Genomic DNA, 22120 nt, shown 5'->3' on the forward strand with positions numbered 1-22120 from the left:
CATGGGGCAGCCCGGCTGGAGCTGGGGGGGCTGTCCCCAAAGCGGGGACCCCCAGCACAGCCCCGGCTGCCCGCAGCCTGCCCGGCGCTGCCGTTCCCCGGTCCTCCAGCTCCCTCTGCTGCCGGCTCGGCGGCGAGGACGGGCACCAGCACCTCCGGCGGGGCTGCTCGGCACCAGGGGGGGCCCGGCTGGTTTCCACTAAGGTTTTACCCAAGCCGCCTGCAACCTCACATCCTCCTTTCCCTATTTTTTTTTTTTTTGCCTGATTTCCTAAAGAAACATGGACCAGGGCACAGGTGCTCTGCCCATCTCCATCTCACGCCACCCTCCAAGCTTTACGCATGAGCCCAACCCATTTGCACGGGGCTGGGGGCTGGCTGCAGACCCCAAGGACCCTGGAGAAGACCTCCGAGAGCTCAGCACCAGCTCAGCCACCAGCCAGCCCTTGCAGGGACCCCGTTTCCACGGGCTGGGTGTCTGCAGGCTGCTCCTTTCCACATCGGTGATTTTTTTTTTCCTCCATATAGACACATGTATCCACCCAGGAAGGCTGCGAGTGGCAGGAGCTGCAGAGCTGCCTGTCCAATTCTTCTAAAAACTCGACACAAGCAGGTGAATCGTCCCCAGGTCACACACACGCACCTCGAGAGGGGAAAACATCGGCGCTGCCGGAGCAGGAGCCTCCCGTTCCCCATGGTGATGGGGAGCCTGACTTCTGGCCCTGTTGGGGAGACAGCAGCTTGGTAAATGCCTCTGTTTGTGCTGGTTTCCAGCCCGATGAGAGCCCACCGATCAGTGGGATGGGAGGAATCCCCCCCAGGGACACCCTGCAGGGCTCTGTGCCCCCCCAGCAGCCCCCCCTGCAGCCCTCCCCGCGCTCTCCGTGCCGCACCGCCGTCGCCCGGCCATCAATAGCGCTTGGTTAATTAATTTGATGGGAACAGCAGGGACCGCACTTTGCATTTAGTGAACTTCTGAGAACTTCCAACCTCATCTTCATAATTGGCCTCATAAATTTGAGGAAAGAGAGAAATCAGCAAAGCCGGAGGAGCGAGGGAGGGCGGGAGAGGCCCAGCACGCGGGCGGGCGGGCGCGTGAGAAGTGGCTCTATTTGGTGTCCTTATTTAATTTTATTGCACAGATCCATCTTCGCCCGCCCCCTCCCTGCCTAGCCCTCTCTCTCTCCCGCTCTCCCTGCTGGGTTCACCTAATCATGATAAATTCATATTCATTTCCCTGCCTGCTCTGGCGGGGGGAGCAGCTCCGTTACATTTGCCCGGCTGTGCTGCCATTAGCAAATATTTACTCATGAATATGAAGTGCCACCCTTAGAAGCCCAAACATCCCCTTTGCACCCCTCTCCGCCAGCCCCAGCCCCTTCCCAGCCCCGTAGCAGGATGAGAAAGACATCTGAGGACGGGTGTCCTCCCCGTGGGGCAGGCAGCGGGCTGGAAGAGCTGCCTAATGCTCAGCACCGCAGCAATTCGGCCCCAGGTTTTTCTTCCTTTTAGCAGGAGGGGACAGAAGCAGCTGATGGGGGGACAGGAATTGTCTGTGCCCTCGTTGGGGGCACCCAGGGCAGGGCTGGGTGCAAGGACAGGGGGTGCCATGTCCCAAGGCTGCGTTTCCCAAGGGGCCTGGTGAACAGTCCCACTCCTGAGCAGCCCCAATTCCTCGTGTCCAGCCTCCCCTTTTTTAAAAGCAGCACAAAGAGCCAGGCTGGGGCTTTGATGTGCTGCTGCAGCACCCATTTGGCACCACGGTGCGAACCGTGGCCCTACAGGGAAGGAGCAAAGGGGAAAGAGCTGGGGACCAGCAGCTCTGCATCTCCTCCACCTTCGGTGATGTCCCCAGCAAGTGACGTGGTGAGGGGCAGCCCCAGCACGGCCAGGGACAGAGGCACCCAGGGCTGGAGGTGAGCAGCTCAGCTGCAAGGCAGGGAGCAAAAAGACAAAGTGTCAAGGAAAAAGAGAGAAGGGATTTATTATACTTCAAATTCCGAAGCACCACGACAGGCCAGGTGACACTGGTTCCCACCAAAGTGTTGTGACCACAGCCACCACAGCAAGACCCTGTGCAAACTGCCAGGTTTGATGCCCTTGTGCCTGCCCCAGCAGAAACACGCAGCTCATGGCCACGTGTGACAGTGACACAGCAAAGTGCAGTGAGCAGGACGCCAGCAAGGCAAGGCAGAGCCTGGCGGGCCTGGCACAGGGACCCCCAGCCCGGCCTTCCCAGCAGCCGGTGCTGCAGAGCACCGAAAGCCCCTGCAAAATTCATCTCCGGAATTTAGAAACAGCTGAGGTGTCCTGAGAAATAAAATTCACTCCTTTGGACGTGAAGGGGTGAGCACCCGTTTACACACACACACACACACAAAGCTCAGATAACTTCCTGGCCATCACACATACAACATGGGAAAGCTTTGCTTTGCCCAAATTAACACATCTTGTGTTTCTCTCTGCTTCCACGCCCTGTGTGCAGCAAACACAGGGCCCTGCCAGCTTACATTCAGTGCCTTTACATTCAAACCCTGCCTGAGCACGGCTCCTCTGAACCCCAAGGTTCATTCCTCCCCTGCACAGAGAGAAAAGGAGCCCTTGTGCCCAGAGCAGGGGGATCACAGCTCTCTGCACTGGCAGATGCTCTGCACACAATGGGCTGAGAGCAAGCACAAGCAGCATTTTGCGTCCCTGTGCTTCATCAAGGATTACTGGGCACCAGGGGAAGCTGGTGGCACTTGCAGCAGCCCAAACCCGAGCATCAAGACCTGCCAGATGACAAAAATGAGGTCTGATGGAGGGAGGGCACAGCACCAGCACAGCGGGACCTTCATCACACCTACAGCAGCAGCTCCTAGCAGCAGTGAGCAGGGGAGGGCACCTGGTCCAGCGGCCAGGGTAGCTGAGGGGCGCAGGATGGCACCAAGCAGCATTTCCAGCCTGGTTCCAGCCCACGCCCTCTGCTGGGTGAAGCCACAAAGCTCTGCTAGCAGCAGCAGGGCCCCGTTTGCTGGTTTATTTTCCCCAGCTCGCAGTCACAGCGCCGAGGAAACCAGCACCCTGCAAACCAGCAGCACGGCGGTGGGCGCAGAGCGCCGGGTGACAGCAGGGTGTCACCAGTCCCGCTCGGAGGGCTCCCGGTAGGGTAGTCCCAGCTGGACGAAGACATCTCTCTCGGTGGGGGTGGGCAGAATATGGCCAGGTAACACCTTGACACCACCAGGACCTCGCACCACAGCCGAGCTGAGGGCGTGCTCCGAGAGGCTCATGCCCTTGGTCTTGGCCAGGGCGCGCATGGAGCGGTTGAAGTGAGCCGAGCCGGTGAAGTAGAGCAGGGCGCAGGCGAACTCGCCGTAAGGCACCACGATGATGTCCAGACGGCGGTGACGCCGGGCCGGCCCGGGGAGGCGGCAGACCCCCAGGTACTTCTTCTGCTCACCGTTGTCCTCCTGGCTCACTAGGTCGTCTGTAAGGAAGCCTGGGGAAAGGGAAGAGGCAGAGAGGAGCTGAGTGGCAGAGACTGATGGCCTCATCCTGAGCCGTCCAGGCAGCAGCTGAGAGGACAACACAGCCTCAGCCCTGACAGCCTCACGCAGATAGAACTGCACAAACTCCCTCCTTAGCACCGGCTGGAGGTGGTACTCCGAGCTTACAAGCTGTCCTGCCATTGGGAAAAGCAATCGCCTGCCCTTCACATCAGACCTCCCTCCCTCCTCGGCTTGGCCGTGATGGGAACAGCTTCGAGCAGCACGTGCCAGCCCCCAGCCCTCTTACCGCTCCTGCGGAGGCTGTCGAGCAGCTTGGTGAACACCCCGCGGTGAGACTGCCCGTCGGGGTGAGTGACCAGCACGTCCACGTCTCCGCAGGTGGGCTTCCCCCGGCGGTAGGAGCCACACGCCACGCACAGGAGCCCGGGCTTCAGGGCCAAGGCTGCTTGTCTGACCTTCAGGAACAGAAAGAGGGGAAGACGAGTCAGAAACCATTCCCTTCATGCCCTCTCTGCCACACAGCACAAAGCTGGCCATCAGGCACCAGATTTTGTGGGGACTGAGCTGGGAGTGGGTTGGGACAAGCTGGAAGGTGCAGCAGCACTGAGGAGGCAGCACAGGGCACAACCTGTCGGAGCCTTCAGTTTCTAGGAAAGGAGGAGAGCGGAGGGATTTCAGCTCTCCTGTGGGCCATGAGGACAAAGCTCACTGGTTGTAACCACAAAGAGAATCAGCTCAAGGCAAGGTCATCACAGGTCCTGCTTCAGAAGCAGAGGTGGGCAAAGGGAGACACCTACAAGACAGCAGAGAATCTGCTGGAGTCCACTCTGGCCTAGAGCTCTGCCTTTGCAGGAGAGCTGGGCTTCCTGACCCAGGAAAAACCACAAATGTCCCAGAATTGTTGACAGAATTGATAACAACGCTGCAGCCAGCGATCATCCGCACATAATCAGAGCTTTCCCTATCATAGCCACCTCCAGGCTGGACCCCAGCTCCGTTCTGTGCAGACAGTGCCACTTCTGATGGCTTCATTCATTAAATGCTTAAGCAAGGCTCTCGGGTCCTCGGACAGGAGCGAAGGATTCTCGGTCTGACTGTGCCAATCACCCTGTTGGCAGCAAATAATTAGGGGCTCAGCAATTCCCAGTGACGAGGCCATCAGAGGGGCTGGGGTTCAGGAAGGCAGTGTCCGTGCCCACAGCCCCTTGTCACTCTTGGGGATCATCCTTCATTAGCAAGAGATAAACCCATTAACCTTTGCCCCAGAGGTGCTTCAAGAAGCCACAAGCCTTTCTCATGCGGAGCAAGCCCTCCTCTGGTGTCCTTGCCCCCCTTCTGGCTTTAAATGAAGATTTCTAGAAAACTCCCGGCCCCACCCAAGAGCCTAAAAGCTCCTCAGATCTCCCTGTGACAGGCAGCATAGACAGTGACTAATCCCTTATTCTCTCTCCTGGGCCTGGATCAGAGGTGTGTGCGTGCGTATGGAGGGGGGCGCAGTAATCCCATCAAGATAACAATGGGCCCACCCCCAAGAGCCAGCTCCTCAAACCAGCCTGCCTGGGAAAAGGAGCGCTCCCCAGCAGAAGGGCTAATCCTGCACACGGGGCTGACACCCCAGCAGGAGCCCTGCAGGAGCGTATTCTTCGTGGCCAGGCCCTGTGGCCGAGTGACAGGGTCACGCTGGCTGCTGCTGCCATGGTGATGGGCGAGCACAGGGGTAGCAATGAGGGTGCCCCAAGCTCTCTGCTCGCATTAGGGTACACCGGCTTAGCACCCCATGATTCTGGAGTGCCTGCGAGAGCCAGCAGCAGCCTCCTGCAGCTGGAGCCCCTTTGCTTCCAGCAAGGATCCCCATGGTCTGTCTTCACACTGATCAACCAGCTCACAGCTTGCTCTGGAGAGGCAGCAGCAGGGAAGCAGTGCAGAGGCCCCAGCCGAAAGCAGGTATCTCAGAGAAGATGAGAGGGAAAGGGAGCTGGGAACCTGCTCATCCCATCGGGCCACATGCGGCCATTCTCAAAGCTGCATGTGGAACCGACACCTGGGAAGTGTCCTCCTCCTTGCCAGGCACTCAAACTCAACCTTCCTGTGGGGTAAAGTAGAAGCTTTGTGGGTCTATGCCCCAAAACAGTCACCCAAGCACTGACACTATGGAGAGAAGAGGCTGAAAGAGCTCAGCTATACGAGAGAGACATTTCCACAGCCTGCACCCTCCTGTCAGAGCCCAGCAAGTCCTCCACTCCAAGGGCCCACGCTGAGCTACTCACGGTCTGTTCTATTTCTGCAGCTTCCTCCCGAGGCATGCGCTGCAGGAAATCCTCGTAGTGCTTCAGTCCCACAGCCTGCTGGCTGGTGAGAGACGCCTTCGTGCGGATATCATCCAGCGTCCGGAAACCCTGTAGTGCAAACGATGTGATGGCATTCAAACATCTGCTGAGCCTTCGCTCTTCAAACGCTTTCAACTAAGATTTGGGGAGATTGTATTTAGCCCGCCTCAAGCCCAGGCTAGTCACAGCTTCTGAAATCACACGTGGAGATCACTTACAGCCTGGGTCCTGAAGAGAAGGGATTTAGGCAATCCCACACACGCCTCTAATCTCCACCCCACAAAGACTTCGAGTCTTACCCAAACCTGACAGAAGGGTACTGTTCTTAAGGCAACTGTGTTCCTACTGCTTGAAGGAAAGTGATGCAGGTAAAGGAAAAAGACACAAAATATCCCCATAAGGGAAAGCCCACAGTGTGAACACAAGCATATTTTTAGACAGCAAAGAATCCAATCACAAAGCAAACACTACAGGAAAGCAGGCTTCATTAGATCTGTGCTCAGGAACTGTTCTTAAAGAAGGAACCTACTCTACAGGCTGGGCTGCTCCTGTTAGCACAATTACTTCAACCTCATTTTAATGACGAGGTGGATGGCTGCTTCCAACAGCTGCAAGAGCCAGCCAGGACAACAGGACAGCAAGTGATTTGGGAGCTCTGACAGCCATGGTGTCCTGGCTCGAGGCTGATTGTTAACAATGTCACTGCAGTGAGCAGTGTGAAGTGAGCTCCAAGCAGTGATGGTAACAGAACAGTGTGTGCCCCACTCCTTCTATTGCACGTTTGTCCTCTACTCCCCCAAAGCAATTCTCCCCCACTCAGAAGCAGTTTTCAAATTGCTTGTGTGAGGCACTAAACTCACCTGCTGGTACCACATCTGAGCTGTCTTGACGCCGGCTCCCCAGATGTTGGAGAACAGCTCCAGCACAGGCACGCTCTCACTGATGTGATCCAGCTTCCGCAGGTGCCCGCTCTCCAAGATCTCCAGGATCTTCTCTGCCATTCGCTTCCCAATCCCAGGAATTTTGCAGGCTTCCTAGCAAGAAACCAGAGATGATAATGGAAAAGTGAAGGCCACAGACAAGGCGGGGAGCAGTTACCACTCAGCGCCTGGTCAGCCATTTGGTCAGTGACTGGTGAGTGGCAGGACTAGTTCTGTGAGCTGCTCTCAATGCCAAGTGGAAATGAACAACCATGCAGAACAGGACTAAAACATTAACACCATCAGGCAATCAGGCCCAGATCCAGTTAATTTTATATATTATCTCCAATGCTAGCCAGTTGTTAAGGCTTAAGAGGAAGGTGAAAACATCCCTGCGTTCTGCCTAGGGAAGGCATTTATCTCATGGGTGCTCAGACCTGACCGTAAGAGGCTCAGACTCCACTTTTCTGCTGATCTGAAAACTCTGCTGGTGGTCAATGAGTCCAACTCACTCCACAACTTCTGTCATAACCCTCCCACACAAAGGAATTTCCAGGGCCTGACGATAAGCTGTTCCACACAGATACAGGAATGGATCTGACAAATAACAGAGTTAGGATGCTGAGTCCACCTCCCTGCTCCACTCCCCTTGGAAGGTGTTTTACCTGGTAGGACGTGACTGGTTTGTGGTAGCTCTTGAGTGCATTGATGGCTTTGGAGTAGCCCAGAGCTCTCCACTTGTCCCCCTGAACAGAATAGGCTTTTGCCAGCACTTCCAGCTTCTCTGTGATGCACTGGTTGTGATTTTCCTTCTTGCTGTCGGAGGAATGAGCACAAACCCACTTGCTGGCAGGCTGAGCCACCGTGGAAGAGCTGTCAGTGGTCTCCTCCGACAATTTCACAGGGTAGCGGCCAGAAATCAGTGCTTCCAGATCCCCCTGGGTGACACTAGCATCTTCTCCTTCGCTGTCTTCATCGTCACGGACTTTCTTTAGGGAGAGGTAGAAAAGCAGTCAAGTGAGAATAAGTGTATGCCTCACATATGTCCCCCTGGCACGGGCTGCTCATGGGAGTAGGAAGTCAGAGCACTAACCAACCTCCAGGGCACGCAGCGCTCAAATTGCCATCTCAGGAAGTTGTTAGTTGTAAGCACACACAGCTCTCAGTGTCCCAAGCTACCCAGGCACCCCTTGAAGCTACACGCACGTCTCACAAAGCACACGAGACTAGAGGCTGCTGTCCAGATGTGAGCCAAGCACACACGCACCTCCTAAGGCCAAGCCCCTGAGACCTAAGACAGGAGACTGGTTAAATGAGCATCTGCTGCCAGCAGCGTGGGATGACAGTGCTGAAATCCCTGGCTAGGGGAGATCCTGACTTGCTGCTCCCACTGGGAAACCTTTTGTTGGTCTGGTGACTGTAGGGACACATCTCTCACATTCAGACCCTGCACCTTCCACCCCACGACGCAGATCACAGGAGATATGCCCTGAACTCTGTTTTCACGTTACAGACAAAATCTTACCAGGGTAGTAAATTACAACCCCCCCATTTTCCCCATGGCTATCTGCAAGAGAAAAGGGGGAGGAAGGAATGCCACAAAGGACTCCACATTCCTCAGTGACAGAAGAAAGAACCAATGTATACATTTGCTGATACCCTCAGCATTAGGATGCCTCTGTGTGGACTTAAGAAACAATGAGCCCTGGCTTCAGGTAACGAACAAAAGGGGATAGAAGTGGGAAGCCAAACGGAGACTTTGAAGACTGCTTTGCTCGTTGGGGTCCTCCTCTCTCCTGATGTATAAACACAGGGGTCCATGGGGACCCACGAGCTCCTGCACTGTGGAAGCAACTCTGGAAGGCACAGAGCTGTTTGGGACCAGTCCCGTGGTTACATGCTGCACACAAGTCCTGTTCAGAGTTTCTGCAGAGCACCAGCCCAGCTGAGGCAGAGCCACATCCTTACAACCTTTGGTTCTGCTGGCTAGGGAGGCCTGCTGACACAAGATACAGAGCTGAAGTCATTAGGCAGAGGATGTTTGTTTGCTTTCCCTTTTGTAATCTTGTTTTATAACTCTGAAAACTGGGTCAGACCGAGGATTTGATAGACTAAAGTAGCTTTATTTGCCTTGAAACTCTGTATGCAACTCCCTCAAGACGCTGTTCCCTCTAAGGGCAGCAAAGCCTTGGAGTGTTCAGATGGGTTAGTAAGCCCCTTAAAAGCATTTAAGGAGTGTGTTATCCAGCACAACGCAAACAATTCTACAGCTGGAGCGTGCAGTTCCCGCTCTCTCAGCCAGCAGTGTCACAGAGGTGAAAGAGCACTTAAACCCCAGGATCTCTGCGCTTTACCAAAAAAGCTGACGGACTTTTTACAACTATATGTGCAGAACCAATAGTCCTGTGAGCTTCTAAGGTCCTCCAGGATCATCCAGCAGATGATTTGCTAGAGCTGGGTGAGACTGGGATGTGTCTGGTTTGTCTGGAGCACAGCACGGGTCCCAGGACAGCAGCTGAAGCCCGGCAGCTGAGGCAACACTGCACTCGAGATGGAGGAAAGCAGTCTGGAGCAACAGCCCCAGGGATCAGCCAGTGAGTAAGTGGTACCACTTGCAAATGCTGCCTTGCAGAAATCTACAACAGCCAGATGTCAGCCAGAAAGCAGCTGCTGCAATCTGACTAGCGAAAGGCTTTCTGCAGAGTCCACGTCCAAACCCAGAACTCTGCCCCCATTCAACACAAAACAGTCACGCCTGGAGAAAAACATCCACTCAATCTCAAAAAGGCTGTGCTTAAATGGATGCTACTTCCACACAAAGATTTCAACTTCAGCTTCTCTGTCGCTGTCATGCCTTAAAAGTGGTTGCTGCTTTAGAGCATATCCAGTGGGTTTTCTTGTCTTCCCCACACTCACATAGTCCTAAGCTCAGGCTAAGGAAATTTGCTCAGGTGCCTACAAATGCCGTTTTTGTGCACAGACTAACAGGAAGTATCATTGCTTGAGGGGATTTAAAAGGAAAAAAAAAAAAAGGCAGTAAGGCTTCAAACAGACTTTAACAGCTGTCTGACCACCCAAAGTAAATGCGAGAAGAGAGCAGGGCAGGTGCCACAGGATCCATAGAAGTACAAAAGCCCCTTTTTTGCTGCAAGTGTGAGATTTGTCAATAACAATTGCTACTAAATCAATCAGAATTACAAGAAGCAGCAAAGATGGGATAACTGCAAAGGTGATATATTTAAGAAGCAGCAGCCAACTCTCCCTATAACAAATGAGATAGTAAGTCTTGGGGAGAAGAGATCCCCCAAACACGTATTCAAGAGTAGGGAAAGCCTAAAACAAAGGACCCCTCACAGTGGGCTGCCAGTTAGGGAATAACTTCAGGGTTTTATGAAACAAATTCAGCACCTGTGATTTGGGACCGAGTTAGCAAATTTGGCATCAGATGCCAGCATTACAAGGCAACTGCTGCTCTAAGAGGTCTGTGGTAACTGAGATAAATCTGGATGATGCCGATGCCAAAAAGAGTTCAGCGAACTTGAGCAAAAATGCAGAATAAGAAAACGAAGCTAACGGCAGATCTGGAGAAGCTGACTCACAGCAGAGGCCACCAATAACCCAGCGCAGATATTTTAAGCACACCACCACAATCATTCGAGCGGCAACCTGATCCACTGCACATGTGTCTGACCAGGGTGCTTGCCAAGGAGCGGAGAATGGGTCAGTATGGCTCAGGCAGGAACATGGGATGAAATATCAGAGCTTCCTGAAAGGGAGATATTCTTGGCCAGGGAATATTCCTCAAAAGGAGGCAGGGGAAACACGATCGCTGGAGTGAGCCTTGGCCTGACTGGAGCAGCAGGGCTGCTTCAGCTGGAAATGTTCTGATGGGGACAGGAATTTAAGGGGTGTTTTTTCTGCATTTAACACCTAAAAGGGATAAAGAGAAGTAGTAACCACATCCACAGTCTGAATCTGCCAGCACCAACCTACTGAAACATGCAAACACTTTCCCTTTGCTTAGAAAATCTGGTATCATACTCCTGCAGGAATGCTCTTAGCCAAGAAAAGCAGTAGGCAGGCCCCGTTCACAAGAAGCAGGACCTCTGTGAGAAGCCTCACCTCGGACAGGCCTTGCTGTGAGAAATCCCCCACTGGCACTTCAGTGTTTGGTTCCGCTGCTTCCTTGTCTGCTGGGGGCTGGACCTCTTCATTGCCCAGGAGCTGCTGCTGTTTCTGCTGTTCTCCCTTTTCCAGGTACCTGGCATGGATCAGATGCCTTAGTATCGGAGGAGGAGGACTTCTCAGCCCCAATAAGTTTGCCCAGAAAATCTCTATGTGTGTTTTGGGATGGATGAAACAACCCATATGATTTTTACTCTCAGATCCCAGACTAATTGCTCTGGCTTTGACTCAGTCCCCCAGTTTCAACCCACCTCACTGACGTGCAGCTTCCACTCCTACCTACTTCAGTCTTAGACTTTTCTGCTAAACCTCTGCCAAAACATTCTGATCCTAACCTGTGGACACCTGCTGCTCCACTCCTTAGTTCCTCTTGTGCCTAGCTGTCCATTCTCCCTCTACTTTCCATCTGCAATAAGTAAGAAACAGAATTTAATCCTCAGTATTTCTAAAAATAATAATAATAATAATTAAAAAAAATCATCTCATCTCCTTGCTGTCACTAATGGATTAGGAAGAGGTGCCTTTAGCACCTGCAGCAAGCAACAGGACTCCTATTAGCACTCTGGGCTCTACTCCAAGTTCTGCTGTGACACAGAATGGCAACCAGTCACAAAGACACTAAATTTCACAATCTATACAATGAAAAAGGACTTTGAATCATGCCCAAGGGAGTGGCGAAGAGCTGCAGTCTGCGATTTTGAGCAGAGGTCAAATTTCAGTGTTCTTAGGATAGAGGCACTGTAAGAAGGAACAACAGCATAGCATTTGCTTACCTCTGAGGGATAAAGACACCGTAGCCAGTGGTACTCAGCAGCTCCTGATCTCTAATGCAAGCACTGAGCCAGGATGCCTTCACTAGCTGCAAGCCCGAAGGTAGCTTGGCTAATTTCAGGAGCCGAAAGGACCGATCACAATCCATGTCTTCAGCCACGATGACGTGCGTCACCTCCGAGGAGAGATGGTCGCACACATGACCCCCGTTTTGGACAATTTGCTTACGGAAGATCTCTGCCCGGGCTTGGCCGATGCCAGCTTGCAAAATGTAGGCGGTGACTGGTTTCAGCCACTCTGCTGGAGAAAAACACAAGGGCAGGAGCTCGGTGACAGGGAAACAGTGTCCTGAACCAGTTGGACAACATATCTCATGTAGGACTTGCCATGTCTCTACAGAAAACATACTTAGGGGCCAAAAGAAACCTTTGGGGGAACAGCACCTCCAGCTAGCTAGCTGGGATGTCACCATTCTATTCCACGTCATGGGCACATAGGACTTACCCTCAGGTACCCCCGTTCCTTCTTTTGGGATCTTTGGAGGGATGCTTTTCCCTGAGTCATCCCTCACCTTCTTCCTCTTGGGAAAGGCTTTGACAATCCCCCGTGGCTCCATGGGCTGGGCTGGGCCTCGCTCCCCAGTCCCGTTCGGCTGCAGTTGCTGAACACCAGTAAGAAAGAAGAAGGTCCCTTAGAACAGTTTGACATAATCAACACAACTTAAGCCTCACATATTTTGTTCACGGCCTTTGCTGGTTCGGGTATTTTTTTGTTGTCATCTCCCAAAAACGCTCGCCCTGAGGGAGGCACCTGGAAACACAAATTTCATCCCACAAGGTCAGGAAAACCTAAGCGAGAAACCGCTTTAAAAACCTCTTAAGAAGACCCTTGAAACCGCATAGACTGCGTTCTTATAATAGAAAGAGCTCGACTGTTCTAACATTTAGGACTTGCTTCCCATCCAACACAAGCAACTTTACGTCCCGGGTACTTTTAAAGCCCGTCCCTATGAGGGAAATACTGGCAAGCGACGGAGCAGCTGATCGACACCCGGAGTTTAACCAGCACCGGGAGGAAAGCTCCAGCCCTATTAAAACCAGCATGAGGGCACCGATTCAGCACCCAAACTCAACCCCAAACCCACAACCTCACAAAAAACACCTCAGGAGCTCTGCTCCCGGGGGGAGCCGGGCAGCAGCCCCCGGAGCCGCCCGTCCCCGTCCCCTCCGCCCACACCGCGGCGCTACCTCAGCACCCACCCCGGGGGCCCAACCTCGTCCTTTTCACCCTGCCGGGACCCCTTTGGTCCCCAAAAACACCCCGGGAAGCCGAGGGGGAACCGGGACCGGGCCCACCCCCGGTAGGCCGCGGGGCCTGCGAGTGCTTCCGGGCGGCCCGGGCGCGTTGCCATGGAGACGGGGCCCGGCCGCCATGGCGGGGCCTGGCTGGCTGGAGAGGCTGAGGGCCGCCGGCAAAACGGCGCTGCTGAGGGACGGTAACGGCGTGTGGGGCGCTGAGGGAACGGCAGGGGGAAAAGGACGAGGAGGGACGGGGCTGGAGGGGATGGGATGAGGGCTCGGGGGGAGGTGTGGGGCTCCCGGCAAGGGGACGGGGTGTGGGCGGGGGGTTAGGGTCCCATACACGGGGGTGGGAGCCTATACGGGGGGTTAGGGTCGCATACAAGGGGACTGGGTTCTGTACACGGGGTTGAGGTCCTATACAAGGGGATGGGACCCCAAACACAGGGTTAGGGTCCCATACTAGGGCACGGGTCGCATACAAGGGGTTTAGGGTCCCATACAAGGGGATGAGGCCCCATACAAGGGGACAGGGTCCTGGACGAAGGGATTGGGCTCTTATAAAGGGTTAGAGTCCCAGCCAAGGGGACAGGATCCCATACAGGTAGTTAGGGTCCCATACCAGGGGTTTAGGGTCCCATACAAGGGGACGGGACCATGTACAGGGGTTAGGGTCCTGGACAAGGGGTTAATGGTCCCATACAAGGGGACAGGACCCTATGCAGGGGGTTAGGGTCCCATACTAGAACACTTATCCCATACAAGGGAATGAGACCCCATACAAGGGGATGGAACCCCATGCAGGGGGTTAGGGTCCTGGATGAGGGGACAGGACCCATACAAAGGGTTAGGGTCCCAGACAAGGGAATGGGGCCCACATAGGCAGTTAGGGCCCCATACAAGGGGTTAGGGTCTTAGACAAGGGGACAGCACTTTTACAAGAGGTTATGGTCCCAGACAAGGGGACGGGACCCCATACAGGGGGTTAGGGCCCCATAGAAGGGGACAGAGCCCCAGACAAGGGATGGCTGTATTCCCATTCACCCTCAGCCTTGTCCCCAGGCAAGCGGAAGATCCACTACCTGTTCGAGGATGGCAAGGAGATGGCTGAAGAGTACGACGTGAAGACCGGCCAGTTAGTGAGTAAGTGATGCTCCCCGGACGTGGCTCGGGGCATCTCGCCGTGGCTGGCATCAGGAACAAATCGCTCCCAAATATTCCAGGAGAGATTTGTGCCTGTGGCTCCCACTGGATTTTGTAGGGACGTCGGGTCAGTTTATGAAGCAAACCTCGCTTTAGTTTAGGATTATTCCTGAACTGCTCATCGGTCACAAGAGACTTGAGCAGTGTGAAGGGAAATGCCAGCACGCATAGCCAGGTGGAGCACGTGCTAGAGTGAAACGTGCTTTTTGGTGGCTTCTGCAGCCTCAGACCGGCAACGTGCTGGTTATGGATCTCATCCAAAACCACAGCTGCGGCACGGCACCTGGTGCAACCCCGCCATGGCTTCAGCACCAAGTAGCCAGAAAGAGATGCGCTTGGTGCACGGTTTCTGACTTCAGGAGTGAGCCAGCTAAATGATCCGCTTACACCAAAGTGGAAATTATTGGAATTAAGGGAAAAGGCGTATTATCACATCATTTCAATGTGTTGGGCAGCTTTGGCAGTCATTTGCTGGAGTTCTTCGTATAAAGCAAATTAATGAAAACCCTTCTTCTCCCTTCTACAGGTAGAAAATGGCGAGAGAAGAGCACCCTGGGGGGCTCTGGCAATTGGCAGGTTGAAGTGGGAGAGCCAGCCTCGCCTCTCCTGGGAGCACTGGAATCAGAGCTCATAAAGGAAAGCAGCTCCAACGTACGTAAGGGTCTGCAGGCACCACTGCACCTTAAACTGCCTAGCCTCGTGCTTACAGCAGTAGCTGGTAGACTGCAGATCATTCACAGCCTCGAGACAGCCTTAACCTGTTCCTGTACAAACCATACCAAAAATTTGGGGCTGGGATTTAGGTTCTTTTGAGGTCTTTAAGAGATCTGTAGTTTCTCTAAGTAGAGACGTTGTAGTGCTGTGTTGGCCAGCTACTGTTCTGGCTTCCAAAAATGTGGGCTGAAAGGAAGGCCAGTGCTGGGACAAGTCAGTGGATGGAAAGTGAGGCAGGCAGTGTGTAGCAGGCTGCTCCTTAACGCAGCGCTGCCTGTTTCAACTTCCCATCCCACTAGGTTAAGAGGCTGAAGTTATAACATCTCACCATCTTTTCTAGTTTTTGTTTGTTTGTTTTTGTTTTTTAATCTCTCAGCATACCTGAAAAAAATCACAGGTCTGCAGAACAAACTTGGGCAGAGCCAAGGCTGAATCCAGCAGGTCCCTGGGTAGGCAGAGCTCTGTATTTGGGTGCCGGTGGGGAAGAGGCCTGGCTTCACTGTCACACTGTGCTGCCATACTCCTCGGCGAGCACCTTCAGCCTCCTGCAGGCAGAGCAGGCACTGCCCTGAGTAAAAGCAGAGCAGTGCTAGCTCCAGGAAACTGCTGCTCAGGCAGTTTCTTGAGTCAGTCCTTAATGCTCCACTGCAACAAAAGAGTTACTCCAATGTGGAGCTTCTCAAGGTAGTAAAGGAAGGAGGGGACAGGGAAGAGAGAGAAGCTGGAGGAGTTTTCTAAAGGTGCTTGTTTGCTGTAGCCTGTCTTCGTGAGGAAGGACACCCTGACCAGCTTCCAGTGGCGGATCCGTAACCTGCCCTACCCCAAGGAGGTCTACAGCGTCTCCGTGGAGAAGGAGCAGCGCTGCTGCATCGTCCGGACCACCAACAAGAAGTCAGTAAGGACAGCGCTGCCGGGCTGAGTGTCCCTTGGGGTGGGCTGGCACAGAGGGCAGGCTGGTGGCTGCACCACAAGGGAGATGTCCTCTCTTGTCCTTTTTTGAGGAACCACACTTGACAGCATGTCTCCTGCTGTCCAATTTCACTCACAACTGCCCCAGACAGAGCAGTGCCAAAACATAAACTTACCTCACAGTTCCAGTAGCAAGGCATTTTATCTGTTTCACAAAGAGAAATAAAGTAAGGCCCCTACAGACCTTTTGAAGCTTCAGCATCCCATCTTCTCCCCCAGCTACAATAGTTTGATTTAGTCCTTTTATCTCAGAATGCATGGAGCTGCAGGATCCAGCTGGTACAGCATAAATCATGAGCACCCAGGCAGACAGATCTCCCTTTGTAAACCTGTCCTGTAGTCACAATGCCAGTGATATTTCTTGCTGTGGAGGTAGCAAGAAAAACAATCTAGAAAGGAAGCACCACAATATTCTGCCAAAAGAAACCTAACGTGGGAGAAAAAAGTCTGTTAAGCTTCATCTTATCCTGTGTCATTATATGGCCTGTCTCAGAGAATGGGATTGCCTGTGCCCCAGAATATTTACTGCCTCTGTGGAATAAGTCAGGATGAGCAGTAACACTGTGGAGAGAGAGCAAGAAGTATTAGGGAAACAAGGGAGGATGTTGGAAGGTAAGTGAAAGCTATTTACAAACTGGGATAATACACCAGTACAGAAGCCTGGGTAGGCTCTCCTTTGCTTGCTTTCCCTTCCCAGCATGCTGCAGAACACAGAAGGATCCGATTTGTGGGTAAAAAACACGCTGGTGTTTTCCAGTCTGCCCCCTGCCCTCTTTTAACCGTTCCTGTGGCTGGCTGTAGGTGGTGCTGTTGGCAAAGAGCTCATTACACCTCGGCCACTGAAGAGTCTTCAGGACAGCAGAACCTACAGCTTTCCAGGCAAGGCTTTACCACATCAGAAGCCATGGCAAGGGGATGGTTGAGCTCTGCACCTGAGCACACCTGGACGGTCAAAAGCAGGAGACGGCTAGGCAGGAGGAAGGGGGAGTCTGCTCCATGAAAGCAGCAGCAATTAATTAATACAGCAAGATTCTGGCCTGAATCCACGCAGAGGGATTTGCTGAAGAGTGGCTATTTAGTGGGGATAGCTATATAGCAAAGATGAGTGAGATTCCCATCACACATGGGGTCAGGTCAGGAAAGGAGAACGTGAGTCTGAAGTCCAGCTCCCTGCAATCACAGGGGTCTTATTTACTCCTAGTCCCACTAATGGTGGCGTGTGTGGGAACTTCCTTGCCTGTTCAGGTGCTGTAAGGTTATAATGGACACTGAGGTTTCACCTGTGCCCTACCTGACTTCAGGATTCTTTGTAGCACCCTCAGGATAACAGGGGAGTTGCCCCACAAGCAGACGACAGCTACACGCTTGTCGGCTGGTGTCAGAGATAGTTGAAGGACACAAAAGCTGCTCGTGGCCTGCAGATGAAAGTTAAGGGCTTTTGGAATTAAAGCTGCAAGTCGCCTCTGGGGAGCAGAATGACTTTGCTGTCAGTAGGGAGCAGGGACAGACTCCAGCACCAGAACACTTAGTACAGGCTCCAGGATATCTTATATCATTTCTCCTGGGTCTTGGCCAGGGCAAGGCACCACTCAGCAACTAATTCCAAGATAGCAACAAAGGCACGGAGTCCGCAGAGAGCGTGCATCGCTATGGGAGAGAAAGGAAGCCTCCAAGCCTCTCCAGCCCTTGGAAGGCAGCCACGCTGCCTCTGAGCAACAGAGCCGTGCTGACCGCCAGCCGCAGGCACAAGCACCAGGGTGGGTTGCCAAGTCACTACCGAGTAGCTCAGCAATGAATTCTCAGCATACCAGTAGCAGTTTTCCCTCCAGGCTGACAAAAAGTAGGTTTCCAGTAGGAAAAAAAAAAAAAAAAAAAAAAAGGAGAGGCAACTTCACATATGTATTTGTGGATCTTGGGCCAGGAGTGCAGTACTGCCCTTGGCCATGGGGTGAGAGGAGAGGGCAGAGAATCTGCCTGCCTCGGCAGGGATATCCACCCATCAGCTGCCTCCCCAGCCCAGACTTCACTTCCACCCGTCACTCCCCTTCCCTCTGGCCACGGCAAGGGCTGCTCAAGTGGGATTTGCTTAAAACCTCTTGCTGTAAAATAAATCCATTAAACTAAACTCTAAAAACAAACCCAGAAAGCCCCCTCCCCAAACGCCAAACCTGATTCAATTATTGTAGCGAGAGGCAGTGGTAATGTTAGGAGGAGGAGGGGGTGGCCAGGCAGATCTGGTTTCCTTTGATCTTGTCACAGATTTTAGTTTGAGGCCAGCCAAAGCCATTCTTCTCCCCTTCTCCTTAGTCCTGGGGCAGCAGAATGCTGCTGTTTCATTGATGACTCCCAAGGCCCTTTGAAACAGTGGTTTTTTTTCTGTGTACTGCTTTTTTTTTTTTTTTTGTCTAATCGGTAAGAAGTTAACACTTCCTTAACATGTCTTTGTGTTCATCTAATCTCTGCTGTTTAACCTTTGACATCTCCCTTATTATCCATGTCTGCCACCTTTTCCAAATACCGACAGCAGTGACAACACAGAACGGTTTGAGCCCTGCGGTAACAAGCTGCGTACATTCCTCCCACTGCACCAGGAGAGCCATTTGCCCTTTGTAGCTGTTTGCACCGTGACTTGGAAAATAAACTGCAGTTTGGGCAGGGGTAGCTAGAGAGGCCAAGACTCACACACAGCCGGCTGGACGCAGAAGAACCCCTCGTGGCATGACAGCAGCTGCTGCCTGCTCCCGTCCAGCTCTGGGCACCTCAGTACCAGCTGTAAGCCAATTCCTTGGAGAGGATTGCTCATGAGACTGCTGGCAGGTACTAAAAACCCAGCCGTGCCTCTAGGTGGCCATAGGACCATCAAGTAGTGTAGTTGGTGTAGCTCCAGAGGGCAAACACAGGACACAGGTCCAAAAGGCTCTAGTCCCAAAGCCAGAAAGTTTCTTGGCAGCTTAGACAGTTTGTAACCCCTCCATTTCTACCTGCATAGCACAGGCTCCTCCTGCCAACCCTGAGAGGTCCACTGCCCCCCACCTACCCTCCTGGGAGTTCACAGCAGACCCCAGTACTTGAAACAAAGACAGGCACAACAGAAACATAAGAGTACGCCTTACATTGCCTAGCTCAGGGAAATAGGAACTCCACCACCTTATTTCTGTCTCCTCTCTCGTTTGTAGGTACTACAAGAAGTTCCCTATTCCTGACCTGGACCGATACCAGCTCCCCTTGGACGCAGCTGCCCTGAGCTTCACCCACGCCAACAACACCCTGATCATCACGGTGAGGCTTTAGCCACGCAGAACAGCACTTTGCCCTTCTCTTTCCATCCACAGAGTTAAAATCCTTCCATGTGGGGAAGCGAGGCAGAGCAGGGAGATGTGCTGTGGGTCACTGCTGAGCCCCCTTCTCTGTCACAGTACCTGGGGGGTTCAGATTACACCAGGCATGCTGACACTGGCCAGGACATCCTGGGCCACAGGAGGGGCCCTGCTCGCTCATCGAGGTGACTTGCAGGTGGAACAGTGTCTGAAGAAACAACAACAAGTTTCTCTTGCCTCAGAGCATGCTGTTGTGCTCTGTGCAGGAGTGTTAAAGAGTCCAAGGAGCTGCTGCACTCGGAGGTCTCTCAGCCCTTAAAAAGCCTGCTGCTTTGTGCCAGAGAGGGGACACGTGGTGGAAGTTAGAGACTAGCAAAACGAGCACTTAACCTGTTGCAAAGAGCATCCAGAGGCAGAGAAATGCTTTTGAGCACCACGTGCTTCTTAAATGCAGAAGCCAGCTACCAGGAGCACATCCCCTCTGAGGGAAACCTCGCAGCAGAGCTGTGTGTGTGTGTGCAGAGGAAATAGGCCAAGAGCTGCATCTTGAGTGCTTCTGAGGTTTTCTGTCTGCTGCAGGCCAAACCCTTGCCAAAAAGCACCTGCATTCACCACTGAACTGCAGCTGGGCAAGAGGGTTCTGAGGGAGGACAGAGGAACTGCAACTTTTACTTTAAAAAAAAAAAAGGCAGATTATGTATATATCTATATATAAAACATATGTGAGCGTACGACCAGTGAGCCCACCAGGGATCTGCACAACACAGCTTGCCAGGATATTCCAGAGGTGTTGGTGGGGGCCAGAACTCCACATCCAACTGGGAAGTTTTGCTTGCACTGTAAAAGACGCTCCAGATCTTGGCAAATGTCCCTAGCTCGAGGGCACCACCTCCCAACAGGCATTGGAGGTAGCTGATAAGGGAAAGGCCTCCCTTGGCAGGAGTGCCCCAGCTGTGCTGCTACCACCCAGCACGAGCAGTGCTAACAAGCACCCTGCTGCTTGCAGCTTGGCCCCAGTTAGCTTGCTTGGAGCAAGGCAGAACAGGAGTGCTATGGGCATTTCTCTGTCCTACAGTACAAGAAGCCAAAGGAGATCCTGGCTGCAGAAGAGGAGCTGCAGAAGGAGCTGAAGAAGATAAAGGCAGCAAACAGTGGGGATGGTGACTGTACGACCCAATAGGCAGTGGCTGCTAAGAGGCTGAGGTAGGGGCAGCTCTCTGGCACAGCTTCACGGTATTTATTTTGCCTTTTCTAATAAAAATTAGTCATGTTAATACAGTGGTTTGGAGGAATCTTTGCAAGTTCAGGGGGTTTCTGCCTCTTTGCCACCTGGTCCGCTGATTTACACAGACATTTATGATCGTTCTGTGAGCTGTGGGAAGCTGCAGCGAGCAAAGGAAGTGCACCACAGCTGCAGCCAGCAGCCCTTTCCCCATCCTCTATGAGCAGAAGCTGGGTAGTTCCCCGTGTGGGAAATTAGAACCCTCTCCTCCCACCCATTACCTGCCTGGGACATGCTTGGAAGCAACTCCCTGTTGTGCTGTTGCGCAGGGTCCTCTGTGCCATTAAAAGGATGTTCTGGTGCCCCTGGTTTCTCTGCAAGCATCATCAGTGCTTAGCCCTGAGCCAGCACAGCACGTGAATAGGGCGATGAGCTGCTTCCTCACGGCCAGCCACGTGCAACGTGACGTGCAGGATGTAGGGCTGCTGTGCAGCGTGCAGGAACTGAAATGCAGCTGCCTTCATTTGCATGGCACGGAGGGGAGCGTGGTGACAAGGGTCACTGGCCGGCTCAGGGGTAGCAGCAGCACACCTTCTCCACAGCTGTGCACAAACACAGCGCGTTGCAAACCTCGCTGCAAAGACAGCACCCTGCGTGTGGGGACAACCCCAGCAGTGCTCAATGTCACCTGAGGTGGGAGGGGGCATCCTTCAACCCACCAGTGCTGGCACCACCATGGAGCTGCAGCCCCACATTAGATTTCAACCAGGAAGAAACTCAAAGCAGCTAGAAAAGTGCAGGACCCACCAACACTGCAGAAAGGGAATGGCAGGACTGGCAGCAGCACTTGCCACAGGAGGAGTCTCCTGCAACAGTGACACCAAACACATGCTCAGCTGTCATGCTCATTCCTACTCTGGGCCTTGCCCAAGTCCCATTGCAATAAAGAACCTCTCCTCCCACCCCATATTTACTCTGTTTCCTTCACAGCCTCTCTCTGGGGACTCTGCCAAAGACATTTAATATCTCCATCCCTCACTCCACTCGTGATTTCATTAAAGGACCTGGAACACAGCAGGACCTGAGAAAACACAGACCTTCCCCTGACTCCCAAGTTCTGCCAACTCTCTCTCTGGTCCTGTCTTACCTAAATCACTTACCTAAAACTCTCCTCACGTGCAGAGCCCAAAGTGCTCCAAGCAATACAACAACAGTATTAAGCAGCTCCTGACACAAAGCAGCATTTTTTGGCAACAGCTTCACATTACCTATAACCCAAAGGTCCCCCCAGAATTGTTATCTTGGACCAGTTGTCTTTGGGATTTACAGCTTTGCGTTGATGGAAGATTGTTCCAGCAAAGGCATCCTTTTGCAGTAGTAGATCAGTGCTTGGAGCACTTCGGTATCAACTCTGCCACTTAGACTCAAGGAGAACACACAGCTACACAAAAGCTGACGTAAGTGCCAGCAGAGCTGGGTCCCAAACTGTGAGAGGAAGCTATGCTGGTGAGAGCCTTGCGAGAGCGTGATCCTGCAGCAAAGCCAGTTAGTTTGCACCCGGAGCTGCTGGCTGACATCTGCTGGGAGCGGAGGGCTGCCTTCAAGCAGCTGAGGAGCTGGTTGGTTCCACTCCCTGCCAGCTCAGACAGGGGCTCCAGCAAACATCCTCTTCCAATTACTGTGGATCACAAGAGAAGAGCAGCC

At 53.1% G+C, this 22120-nt stretch overlaps 2 protein-coding genes across 6 annotated transcripts; one reads left to right on the plus strand and one right to left on the minus strand.

Moving 5' to 3' along the window:
• Positions 1-1976: 1976 nt before the first annotated feature.
• On the minus strand, positions 1977-20785 carry POLL (DNA polymerase lambda). Of its 5 annotated transcripts, none has more exons than XM_082765044.1 (9): positions 20698-20785; positions 12198-12354; positions 11696-11993; positions 10860-10998; positions 7403-7726; positions 6678-6851; positions 5758-5886; positions 3777-3945; positions 1977-3480 (listed from the first exon to the last, which is right to left on the minus strand). In XM_082765044.1, exons 1-9 carry the CDS (start codon positions 20758-20760, stop codon positions 3116-3118), a joined length of 1818 nt encoding a protein of 605 aa, XP_082621170.1. In that variant the 5' UTR covers positions 20761-20785; the 3' UTR covers positions 1977-3115. The 5 variants fall into 5 exon arrangements, with proteins under 5 accessions (XP_082621170.1, XP_082621169.1, XP_082621168.1 ...); XM_082765043.1 differs by lacking the exon at positions 20698-20785 and adding an exon at positions 12967-13128 and having other exon boundaries at positions 11696-11990; XM_082765042.1 differs by lacking the exon at positions 20698-20785 and adding an exon at positions 12967-13128.
• Positions 13111-20466, plus strand: DPCD (deleted in primary ciliary dyskinesia homolog (mouse)). Its single transcript, XM_082765048.1, has 6 exons — positions 13111-13188; positions 14054-14134; positions 14721-14845; positions 15666-15799; positions 19054-19156; positions 20270-20466. The coding sequence occupies exons 1-6, from the start codon at positions 13125-13127 to the stop codon at positions 20372-20374; spliced, it is 612 nt and encodes a 203-aa protein (XP_082621174.1). The 5' UTR covers positions 13111-13124; the 3' UTR covers positions 20375-20466.
• Positions 20786-22120: the final 1335 nt, after the last annotated feature.

This window comes from Aythya marila (genome assembly GCF_965140915.1).
Source record: "Aythya marila genome assembly, chromosome: 7".
In the NCBI taxonomy this organism is placed as follows: domain Eukaryota; kingdom Metazoa; phylum Chordata; class Aves; order Anseriformes; family Anatidae; genus Aythya; species Aythya marila.